The 13013-nt window shown below is 30.8% G+C and overlaps 1 protein-coding gene across 4 annotated transcripts in view; it reads left to right on the top strand.

Moving 5' to 3' along the window:
- Positions 1–13013, top strand: part of LOC109598187 (protein PALS1) — a 44944-nt gene that overhangs the window by 5877 nt on the left and 26054 nt on the right. For 3 of the 4 annotated variants that reach the window (XM_020014038.2, XM_049970083.1, XM_049970084.1), the window contains 2 exons: positions 10656–10795; positions 11736–12172. In XM_020014038.2, the coding sequence (XP_019869597.2) occupies positions 10656–10795; positions 11736–12172 (577 nt within the window). The remainder of the gene's footprint in view (positions 1–10655; positions 10796–11735; positions 12173–13013) is intronic. The other variant, XM_049970082.1, reaches the window with a different exon arrangement.

A 13013-nucleotide genomic window follows, 5' to 3' on the forward strand; every position in this document is an offset into this window, starting at 1 on the left:
TAATTTTCTTTTTACAAATATATAAATTTATTTTTAAACAATTTAAATGGTAACTAAGTAAGTAGTTAAGAAATTTATTGTATAAAAATTTAAACAAAAAATCTGAGTCTAAACAATAAATAAATCCATTAAAATTAATAGAATCCATATAAAAATATGAAAACTATTCAACAATTTCTATTAAAATTTCCAGAAATTATGAATTTTTTTGTCTCCAAAACAGGTGAAAAATCTACCTTAAAATAATTAAAAAATCTACAGTTAGATATAAAAAGCCAAAAATAAACATATAAACATCTTCATTAAATTATTTAAGAACATTAAAAAAAAATAAAATTAAAAGTTTTAAAGTATTAAAATGTAATTATTTAAATATTTATTCTACAAGAATTTCAAAATTGTAAAGATAATCTCTAAAAACTAAACAAAAAATAACAATTTAGATTAAAAAAATGCATATAAAAATATGAAAATTAATATTTTTTATTTATAAACATTTTGACTAAGTTGGGCAAAAATAGAAACAGAATAAATATCAAACCATGAAGAATTCAAAAATGTTAAACAAGTTAGTTTCAAGCAATTAACAATTTAAAAATATAGAAAAATCAAAATAAATATTTTTGGAGTAAATTCATTTTTTACATTGTTTAAAAAAATGTAATTTAAAGAAAGAAACTAAAAATTTAGATTTTTTGAAAAATAAACAAAAAAAATTCAGTCCTTTAATTTCTAAAGAAAAAACTAAAGAATTTGTATAATTTGTATATGTCTCCAAAAGAGAAAAAATTCTGAAATATACACAAAATATTAGTAATAACTTCTTAAACAAAGCCAGTTCTCAAACAATGAACGAACTCTTTTCACACAATATGTATTTAAAAATGTGTCATTGTTAAAATAAGCAATGTTCCCATTGTAAAGATTAAACGGAATTAGATAAATATTTACCTAAGGTGGGAAGAATTTGTTGTAAATGTCCATATTTAATTACGTTTTTCTATTTCCTTCTTTTTCTTTCCAATTTACATTCAACTTTATAATTTATTAAGTGAAGATTATGACTGTCATATTCAAAAATGGTGATCCGAGTGCTAAATAAATAAGAATTCCTCACACAAGCGACTGAAGAACGAAATAAGGACAGTACAAGTGGAAATAGACACACATGCACACGTATCGTGTAGAACACGTTGTTGTGTAACGGTGCATCTTCGAAAACACACCAACTGTCTTAACGCTAATGGACTAAATACCAGCTTGGTGATTGGGAAACGAAACGACGATTATTTATTTAATTATTATGCATCGAAACTTTCGTTCGCATTTTTATCAGTAAAATACACAATTTTAAAGTAAATGAATTAGAACAATTTGAAGTGAAACTATTCAAATAACATTGTGTGTTCCAATGTCGAACGTATCCAACAATAAGAGAGCAAAATGTTTGTTCGCAACAAGTTGACCGTAAACATTTGACCAGTTCGACATAAAATAATACAATGATCTGGACAATGTCATTTTACGCCCAGTATTATGTTAAATGCATTAACAGCATAACCGTTTACATTTTGTCTTACAATTGGATGGAATTTATTTAATAAATATCCCGAACACAGCCTCCCAACTAACTAATTTAACAAACCCGAAACTTTTTGTTCTAACACGAATGAATAATGCAGACAGGAAGCTCTTTGTTTTCGCATTAAATTTCACATCTACGTTCATAATTTTTTTTTGGGCGCCCAACATTTCTATTCCGTCGGACCATTTAATAAATTAAAGCAATTCTAACAATAAATTGCTGTTTTTAATTGTTGTTGCTTTCACCTCTTTGTCCACTTTCTACATATCAGTTTTAAATTGGCGCATTCATTCTTAATTTAAACCTGAATTTAACGCAATTTAACGTAAACATCGATGTTAATTTTGTCAGTGTGTCCGAAATATGTTAATAAAATTTGTCAACGATCTTCGATTTAACGTATCGGAAATTCGACCAATTACAATAATTGTCCATGTCCAATTGAATAACCGATATGGATTTTAAAATGCGAACGGAAATGTTAAAAAATTCATAGGATTTAATTCAATTTCGTCACACAGTTGTCACGAAACGTTGCAAATCTAATTAGGCAACTTTAAAATTCAAATTTGCACCGAATTTCAATGCGAACTGTGACTATTTTTTAAGTGCATTCGAATGCGAGGAAAACAAAAACCCTGATCGCAACCTCAGCTTCGTAAACCTCCAAGTTTGATTGGCTTCAAGAGGAAACCTTGACACTCATTCGGACGTTAATTGAGTTTTCCCTCGTTGACATTTTTAGGTCTTCAAACCGTTTAGTCGAAACTGAGACAATGAAGATTGATTCGCATTATTTCGAGTTGAGTCTGCATGTGTGTTTGGCTTTTTTGAATGCGATAAACGCATGTGAGTCACTTTCTTTGTGTCTCGACCACGGGAATTTGTTTGTGTTGCAATAACTGTTGAAGAAATCGACAAGAGAACGATAACGTGTATTTATCGATCTTGTTTTATTTGTTTTAAACCTCGTTTCGATTGTGAAGTCATAAATATGAATTAAAACTAAACGGCCATATTAAATATCTTTTAATAATCATAATCAGAAAGTTGCAGTTAGCTTAAACTGTCCATTAAATGTAATTTGTAAATATAACTGTTCGCAATAAGAAACTGGCAAATCGTAATGATACGTGTTGAGCAACAGCAATAATAATCTGTTGTCTGAGTTTGAAAAATGGAGTCAATAACATATTCATGTATGAAATGTACGGTATGAATCCGTAATTGCTGATAAAACGCATTTTTACGGTTTTAATTTGTTAAATTGTTGGAATTATGTTGTTAATGTTTCCGTTGGATTTTTCGAAGTACATTCAAATGATTACTGCTGTTAAAAATGTGACTTTTCCACAAATTGACTAATTGGGATTCTCAGAAATGTAATTATAATGATATTTTTTAACAATTTCGAAATGTTGTTTATCATCAACGAAAATTAAAACATTTTTTTTATGTCGGCATTTAATTGCATTTTAATCTGTGTAACTAATAAGTAATGTAAATAGTCATATCGTATTCCATGTTTTGCAGATTAAACAAAAACATTTAATAACACTTTATGGTATAAATTTTTACTCGTACAAAAAAAATAAACACACATAGGAAAAATTAGTTATACAACAATCTGATAATAAAAGCTTAACGTTCATTAAATCTGGATTTATAACGTTATGATATTAATGCCATGACCCAATTTCGTAAAATTTACAAACGTAACATTTAACAAAAATAAATTCACACACAATGAGGCAATAAAAACGATTTTAATTTTTAGTTCGGGCGCGAAGATTCGAGTGCAATTAGCATTTTCTCGACTAATGATCCACTCCATTTGCATACAACAATTTCCATACACCATTGTCTCTTGCACTCGCATAAAATTACCACGGTCTGAATCATTCAACTTTTACCATGGAAAAACCGAACGTCACTTTTATTATTTTGAAGATTTTAAAGTTCAGAGGTTTTTGTTGCTGACTAACAATGAGAATATTTCATTAATTAAAAACACCTAATCAATTTCAAATCAACTAAACCTGTTTGGTGGTGATTTTGTATTATAGATAATAGATAATCCTGTTAATCAACACACTCAATAAAAAAGTAAATTCTTCTTTTTTGAGTTATATTTATTTAAAAGTAAAAACGGTGTTTCCTATAAAATGATATTTTAATGTACAATTCCTTACAAAACATTCGATATAAATGAATTACACTCAAGAAGAAGAATTCTTCTTTTCCTAGTTATATTTCTTTAAAGAAAAAAGTGTTTCCCATATAAGTGATTCCATAAAGTGCATTGTTGTACATAACACACAATATAAAAAGTAAAGTACCAATTCCAATTCTTCTTTTTTGATTCATATTTTCCACAAAATGATTCTGTAATGTATAATTTAGTACATAAGACTTAATATGAAAAATGATATATACTCAATTCTTCTTTTTCTAGCTATATATTTCTTTAAAGAAAAAAGTGTATTTCCCATAAAGTTATCCTATAATGTGTAAGGCTGTACCTAACACTCATTACAAGAAGTAAAGTACATCCAATTCTTCTTTTTCGAGTTATATTTCTTTAAGGTAAAAGCTCAGTTTTACGTAAAATAATCCTATAATGTACAATTTAGTATATAATACTTGATATAAAAAATGAAGTATACTCAATTCATCTTTTTTTAGCTATATTTCTTTAAAGAAGAAGTGTATTTCCCATAAAGTTATCCTATAATGTGCAAGGATGTACCTAACACTCAATACAAGAAGTAAAGTACATCCAATTCTTCTTTTTTGAGTCATATTTCTGTAAAGTAAAAACTGTTTCCCATAAAATGATTCTGTAATGTATAATTTAGTACGCAAGACCCAATATAAAAAGTAAAGTATATTCAACTCTTCTTTTCTGAGTTATATTTCTTTAAAGTAAAAACTACGTTTCCCATAAAATGATACTGTAATGTACAATTCAGAACATATATAAATTTTCAATTAATCCAAAATAGCTATTTTGTTATGTAGTTAGTCACATAAGATTGACATTTTTGAAACACTGTATAAAATATTCCATTTTTTATAATGTCTCAACATATTACTTTAAAAAAACTAGGCCAAACTAGGTGAACTTGAAATGTTAATAAGTTTTTTATTAAAAGTGTAACAACAATGTTTTTTATATAATTTAATAAGAAATTTATAAACATTTAGTATCCATTTCCTAGTTAATAATTTCAAATATAATTTAACTTTGTTGTTTTCCAGAAACTTCTTAGATATGTCGAACGTAAAACGCCATAGATAGTGGGGATATTTCATGCGAATCGCCTTTAGTTTAAACACTTTTATAGTAATTATTTAAGATGTAATTCGTTTTTAATATCATTGTCATTTTATGGGGTACTAAAGCGGTATAAAACAAAGAAGAACACAACTAACAAAAATTTTTATTGAAAAAGAACACAGTTTGGGATACTTATTTCAGGAAAATTTACTATTAAATAGAAAATTATGATCCAATTTATAGTAAATTAGTGATGAAAAATCTTTTTTAAAATAGCTTTTAAGAAAAAAAGTAGAAAAACTATTTAATTTTTAAAAACGTCCAATCCATCAAAACATTAAATCATGACTGGAATGGACCAGTAGATTTGAAATGGAATAGGCCAACCAGTTTTTTACTCTTTTACAACTACAAATCTCTTTCGAATGTAATATTAATGGATTAAAAGAAAAAAAGTAACTGAAAAGTTCAACTTCTATTATGTATTTGCATGATTATTAACAATTAACATAAACATGTGAAGACAGAACGCAAAGAATAGAAATAGAGAATGCGGAGAGTGAAAATTGGAAATAGTCAGTAGTGGTTTGTGTGCGAGATGAACTCTGGGAGTCAAGGCGAACCGGATGGAATACCGCCGCGACCGAGCCCAGCTTCCACGCTTTTGCCCGCCGTTTCTTCGCCTGCCTTCCATCCGACCATTTCACTCCGCAACAATACCATCAAGTCTCTTTTACAAACCTTTTAATTATATATTATGCGTATCTGTTATGTCATGCCAAAATTTACACTTTTATAATTTGTTTGAGAAATGCCTGGTTGTATTAATTCTGTCGGAGTGCACATAATTTTATACAAAGATTATAATTCAATTAGTGTGGTGTCCTTATAAACCCTGGTAAATAATTAATAATAAATAATAAAATTGTTTCAAGGCCGAACGTTACATGAACAGCATAAAATTTATCGCGTGCATAATAAAAACACAAGTTTTAAAATAAATGAAACTATGTTTAAACTAATTTTACCTTCGAACAATGCGCATAAAATTAACTGGCTGCATTTTTCTTGTTACTGGTGAGTCACACAATCGAAGGATAAGTCAAACTAGTAATTTTGGTGACTATTAACACCATTATCAGTTTTATTAGTCTTTACAATTGGAATATTAGAAATATTTTCTTGATGATAATTACAAAAATGTGTTCTAACAGCGACCATCTAATTAGCTAGGTGTTTCAAATCGATTATCCAAATCCAAAAACATCATTACCTTCCAAAAAAACCGTGCAAAATCTTAAATCGACAATAACCAAGAACAATTTAGACGCGAGTAACCAAGCCAACAGCCAGGAATAAAGATGTAAACGCGTAGGACTCAAAAACATAGCTGGCCAAAAGTCGTATGCGGAGTCTAACCCAAAATCGCGGCCGGTTTTCGTCTCTGCGGGGCCACGTCGAAAAAAAATCACAACCGAGTTCGCTGACCGACGAATTCTGAACGCGGAAAAAGCACACCGACGTAAACAAGACTTTCATAAAATCAATTTCCATCCGACGGACGATTTAATCGACAAGAAACGTGATTAATTCTTTAATTAATACGCTCCTCATCTTGGACGAGCCACCAGTGTCTGAAACTGTTGATGTACAACGGATTATGTACTATAAAAATTGTGTCATCGGACGTGGAATTCGAAAACGTTAATGGTTTGACAAAATTTACCCTAGAAAATTATAATTAAGTATATTGGAGTACATGTGCACTTTGATTTTGGGTTTGGTTTTGAAGACTTTGAATATAAATCATAAGAAATGGATTAAACAAGTCTACCTTTCCTTGATTTAATGGATGGCTCTTTTAGAAACATTTTAACTGCATAGACATGCTCTGGCACCATGCATACCATAAATACAGTCATTTTACTGAAATAGATATACTATTATACTACTCTCTCAGTTTCCCTATTTTGTGCTATAACTGTTCAGGAAATGTATTTTTAAGGACATAACATATCATGGTAGTTTTGTATTAAACTTTTATCAAATTTATCTTCTTTCTTGTTCCCTAGAAAACACTGCACAACAAACTTAAATAAAAAATGAAGAAAATGCAGTATACTGGTAACTCTTTTTAATTAAAAAATAATGGTTATTCTGTACCATAAATAAAAGTCGTTAGATATAAAAAATGTATAATCAATATAAAGATTTATTTGAATTAGTTTCAGTTACAGTACGAAGGTAGTAAGAGTAGATCTATACTCTATTCAAACATTCAAACCGTAAGAAATGGATTAAAAAAATCTACCTTTCATTGATTTAATGGACGACTCTTTTAGAAATATTTTAAGTTCATGATATGCACCGGCACCATGCATTCGTCATTTACTGAAATAGATATACTACTACTCTCTTAGTTTCCCTATTTTGTGGTATAACTGTTCAGGAAATGTATTTTTAAGAACATAACATAACATGGTAGTTTTGTATTAAATTTTTATCAAATTTATATTCTCTCTTGCTCCCTAGAGAACACTGCACAACAACCTTAAATAAAAAATGAAGGAAGTGCAGCATACTAGTTACTCTATTTAGTTAATAAAATAGTAGTTATTTTTTGTACCATAAATAAAATCGTTAGAAATAAAAAAATGTATAATCAAAATAAAGTTTTATTTGAATTAGTTTCAGTTACAGTACGAGGGTAGTGAGAGTAGATACTATACTCTATTCAAACATTCAAATATAAATAATCATAGGAAATGGATTAAAAAAGTCTACCTTTCATTGATTTAATGGACGGCTCTTTTAGAAACATTTTCAGTTCATAGACATGCTCTGGCACCATGCATACGATAAATACAGTAATTTTACTGAAATAAACATACTACTAATCTCTCAGTTTCTCTATTTTGTGATATAACTGTTCAGGAAATGTGTTTTTAAGGATGTAACATATCGTGGTAGTTTTGTATTAAATTTTTATCAAATTTATCTTCTCTCTTATTCCCTAGAAAATACTGCACAACAACCTTAAATAAAAAATGAAGTGCAGCATACTAGTTACACTTTTTAGTTAATAAAATAGTGGTTATTTTGGACCATAAATAGAAGTCGCTAGAAGTAAAAAATGTATAATCAAAATAAAGTTTATTTGAAATAGTTTCAGTTACAGTACGAGGGTAGTAAGAGTAGATACTATACTCTATTCAAACTAGGTACCGAGAAACATAAACAATGTTATTGAGTGATAAGCACGTAATCGCAGGATAACATGTTTCTTATTGGTCTGTTCAGAAGGGATGACTCGTTTTGAGACCTAATTCATGGATAAAGAGTATCATACTATATGTCATATATATCACTGGTTTGCAATGGCGTATATATGTAATTTTTACTTGATAATTCGAACAAAGTATTTAGCACAATCATGGATACGTTGATTTTCTCTTGCTTCAGGTAAACTACTCGAGGTTTTTCCTTTCTGATGATACCTGTCTTATAGCCGAATGACATTCCCTGTCGGCAACAAGACCAATTATCGATTGATTAGAATAATGTCGGAAACTCCTACAATATAGTTTATGGTGTTGACATGATCACAATATCTTAAATTCTGAAGTACATTTTACTAAGGGTTTTTCCAATTAAATGATCAATCAATTATAATGTTATATTTTTCTGCTAAATTATAGAGTCTAAACGATTGTTTTTTAATACTTGTTTAAAATTATTATTTAGATAAGTTTAATTTTATAAATGGTCCTGTTGACAATCACGTGTATTTTTTTGTTTATTACAATCTAAAATTTATTTTAAATGTAGTATTAATGAAAATGAATGAGAAAAAAGTGAAAAAGATTATTTTTTTGTGAATTTTCTTGGATTTTTAACACTTGAACATTACAAAATATGTAAAAGGAGATGAAAATATAACGTTTTTCACCTTCAGTTACTCATAGTCACTAAAGTACTAAAACGTAATAACTAGCGTTATTGGTGAGAATAAAAGAACAAGGGTGAAAAAAAGGGACAGTTAATGTTTTGCCGCGACGTTTAATATGAATGAAACGAATTGATGTGGATCCGTTGGATGCCGAAACTCGGGCGCATCCACCGTGCCAATTTAGAATTTTCCTTTATGGATTTTCCCTCGCCGCATTTTCCCATGCTCATTCATATCTCAGTCGTTAATTGTTTGCAACATTTTTACCGAGAAAACGAGATTGCATCGACGTCCCGATGATGTTTTCGCATCGGAATTCGGGGGGGGATCGAAATCTCTTTCGGTTAATAACAAACCGTGTTGCATTAATTTATGCAAATTGGAAATTGTTTTGCGACGATCAAGGTCGAAACGCTTATTGTTCAGACACTCCCGGTTTCGTCGAAGAAAATTCCCCGGCTTGAATTTTCAATTAAACTCAATTCCGAAAATAGAGTACAAAACCGGTTGCATTTCGAAACGTGCCGCATAATAAAATGCCATTCGATAACATTATAAATAGAGGCGACATGAATGCCGTTCCGTTTCTCGAAAACTGGTGATGAAACTTATCGTTTTGACGTCTTCCTACTGTTTTGTGCATGTTCGAACATGTATCGATCCCCGTTCTATATTTAAGGCGAACAAAACGCCGCGGACTTTGTTAATTAAACAGTGGAGGCCGCCTCTCGTTATCGCAAATCAATTTTGTAACAGGCAAGATGGGTAAAAATCGACGTGCATCATTAGAATGAGCGTTATATTTATCGGTTCATGTGCTTGGACGATTTGTCACGAATTAGTATTCAAGTGCGTACGTTTGGCGAATTTCTTTTTGGTTTCACCATTTGAAATTCCGCTGAAACATTGACTCACGTAATAGGAAAGTGACTCCCGGTCTGAATCGTTAATTTGCCCGTTCCTTTGCTGCACTTTTGTCATTTTTCTTATCTTACTTTTTGTTCTTGGTGTTAATAAAATTTTTATACAGCTGTTGTCGTTAAAATATTAAAACACCAGGTCAAGGAATAAAAAGTGTTTGAGCGTTTATTAAAACTGAATCCCGAAGCTGAAAGTGTGTGAGAAAACGTGAACGTCGATTTCAGGATTGATTTTAAATGCCATTTCAAGATGTTGTTTCTACCACTTTTATGAGCCGATTTTATTGGATCACGTTTTCTAAACGTTCTCCTTCGTTGATTTTATTTTATTTTTCATATATACAAGCGAATATATCACACACTACGACTTAGCGTTTTCGTATTTGTACCTCGCTTTCTGAAATTTCGATTTTTATTAACTAAGTAATATATTATTTATTGTTGGTTAAATAAAAATTTAATCTCAATAGTTTTGTTAAAACAAGTATGTAGACTTAATTAAATTTACTAACTAAATATATATAAATTATATAAACTAATAATATAATTAAAAAATAAGCCCAACTTGAAAATAGGCTGTGTATCGATTAATTTGAAACGAATTTGCGGGAAACAAAATTACAGATAATGTATTCGTGGTTGCCTATATATAAGGCGGACGAAAAGCTTTGGGTACTTCCCAACGATTTCTGGCGACCCTTTTCGCAACTAATTTATATCTCTTTTAAAAGTTTTGATTATTCATTTATGCACTCACAATTTTATTACTTCATTAAGTCTGTTTTAATACTCATTTACGGCAAAATTGAAGTAATTTATTTAGTAGGTACATAAATTCCAACAATTTTTTTTTATAAAAATTAAAATCAAGGGAATATTTTGCGTATTTTTTAATGACATTGGTTTATTTGATTGTTGCAGCGGTGGACTTAGACCTGTGTTCAAGCAACGTACAAGATGCTTTCGTCATTGCGGTGGAGCAGCAGGCTCGAGAGCGTCTCGAGCGTCTCTCAGCGCTCAAGCGCATCACGCCCGTCGACATGACAAAACTATCACAACAGGTACATTCTGCCAATTATTTTTACACTAGGAAGCACCACGTTCCCGATTAAAAAACTTATCCTATGCAAAAATTCTGAAATATGCTCCACTAGTTTACAATGATTTCAAGTACCAATTCCGTTTCGAAGTCAGCATTGAATCGAAAAATCAAGTCAAAAGTTAACTTAATACAAAATGGTAAAATTATGAGTCAATGTCTTCAAAACTCATGAAATTCTTCATTAATAAAGACATGCCTCCCAAAAATTGCAATGCATTTTGTTAACAATATATATCTTCTATATTTAAAAACAAACCTTGACAAATGAAGTCTAATTATATCTCGAAAACTTTTGCCTTTATTTTCAAATACAGTGACCAATTTAATTTAAAATTGTAAACTAGTGTTATCACTTTATTAAAACAAAAAGTTGATAATTAAAAATACCCATTTATAATAAGTATCACTTTAGTAATAAGAAATAAAACAACATAAAAATACTCAGTTAACAGTTAACTGTGGGAAACGTGGGAAAACTGTAACGAACGACGAGTATCTGGTTCATTGTGCACTTGTATGTAGTCGTATCTAAAATTACTAACTCGACTCCCGTTCACTCTTATCTTTTATCCAATCGAAAATTACCAGATACTCCATTCTATAGGTTTCATTATTATATATTACAGCCGAGTACCGACTTGAATCCATCAAGTGGATTAGACCCAAAGAATCCATTCAAAATAATATACTATATGGGTGTTTTTTATAAACTTTAATTATGAAATTAAATAATCACAATCAAAAAGTTATTGTTTATGTTGATAACTGTGAGATTAAAACTAGAATTTTCGTTTTTGCGCTTGACGAAATGTCGGAATATGATGAAAATTTATGTAAGTTTATAGTTCGCTTGTCCGTCGACGTTTCGCACAACCTGTCACATCATTAATCTGTTGTAGCTGAACCAGCAGAGCTCGGCAAGCAGCGAGGACTTGAACGGCTTCATCAGCAACTCCCCGATTTACGTGACATCGTTGACCGCCACCGAAAGTTCGAAGCCCTCATCCACAGGAAACAGCAAAGCGGGCGCAGGTGGTTTGGTGACGGGCGGCGCGGGCGGCGTCCTATCCACCACCACGACCGTCGTGGCCGTCAACAAGGACGTGGTCGTCACACCGAAACCGTTGCCGGTCTTGCCCAACGGCCATCATCTCGAGGGCCAGACCGACGCCCAGAACCAGAGTCTGGAGGTGCGGAAGCTCGGCGACAGACGGGCCTCGTCTCCCTTCCAGAACGGCAGGACCGAATTGCTCATCGGGGCGGAGGACAATAAGCTCAAGACCACCGCCATCGTCGAGAGCAACAACAATAAATTGGCCGTCGACGCCGAGAACAGGTAGCTATCGGCGGTTTTTCGTTGCGATCCGGTGGATTTTCGCGCTTTACAAAGAATTCGCTTTGGAAAACGAGCGAAAAAACTTCTCACGGTCGCATTTTTTTGTATTGGGTTTTACCATTGTATGCACAAGATGAAATGCATATGGATGGACAGGTGTGGCACTGAGAAACTATTCAGTGCGTCTACCTGACGGTTTGTTTAGTAGTTTAGTAGACGATTTTTGTCGAGACGTTGACCAAACATTGTTGTTCCCTGAAATTTCACGTCTTTGACACATCTTATCTAGAATTCTTTTCAAATATGTCTTTACAACTAGAAACAAGGTACATTTTGAATAAACATTATCAAAATATATTTTAAGGCTGATTAAAAATAGCTAAAGTAATTCTAATATATTTATTTAATAATATGTAAAGATAAAAAGATGAAACATTAAATTTCTAAATTTGTAAAGTATGTAAAGATAAAAAGATGAAACATTAAATTTCTACTTTTTTAATCAAAATGTTTAGCTAATGTATTTCTTTTTTCTATATTTTTAATCTAATTTTGTTACGCTTTTAATAAATCAAGCTTTCACGTCCCTCAAAGAAATACATGCAAATATTTTTTTTTTCATACTATAACTACTTTTGAGACTAAATTTATTTAGTAATAAAGATAAGCCGAAAAAAAGTAACTAAAACTAATTTCAACACGCAATAAAGAATTCCACCCAAAAGTGTTTTTCGCTGGCTTAATATACTGTTGAAATTAAATTTATTTAGCAATACTTATGTCTTTATAACTTCTACATTTTTAAATCAATTTTAAGCCATTTATTTTATTTTTCATAAAT

Source organism: Aethina tumida, chromosome 7, assembly GCF_024364675.1.
Source record: "Aethina tumida isolate Nest 87 chromosome 7, icAetTumi1.1, whole genome shotgun sequence".
NCBI lineage: Eukaryota > Metazoa > Arthropoda > Insecta > Coleoptera > Nitidulidae > Aethina > Aethina tumida.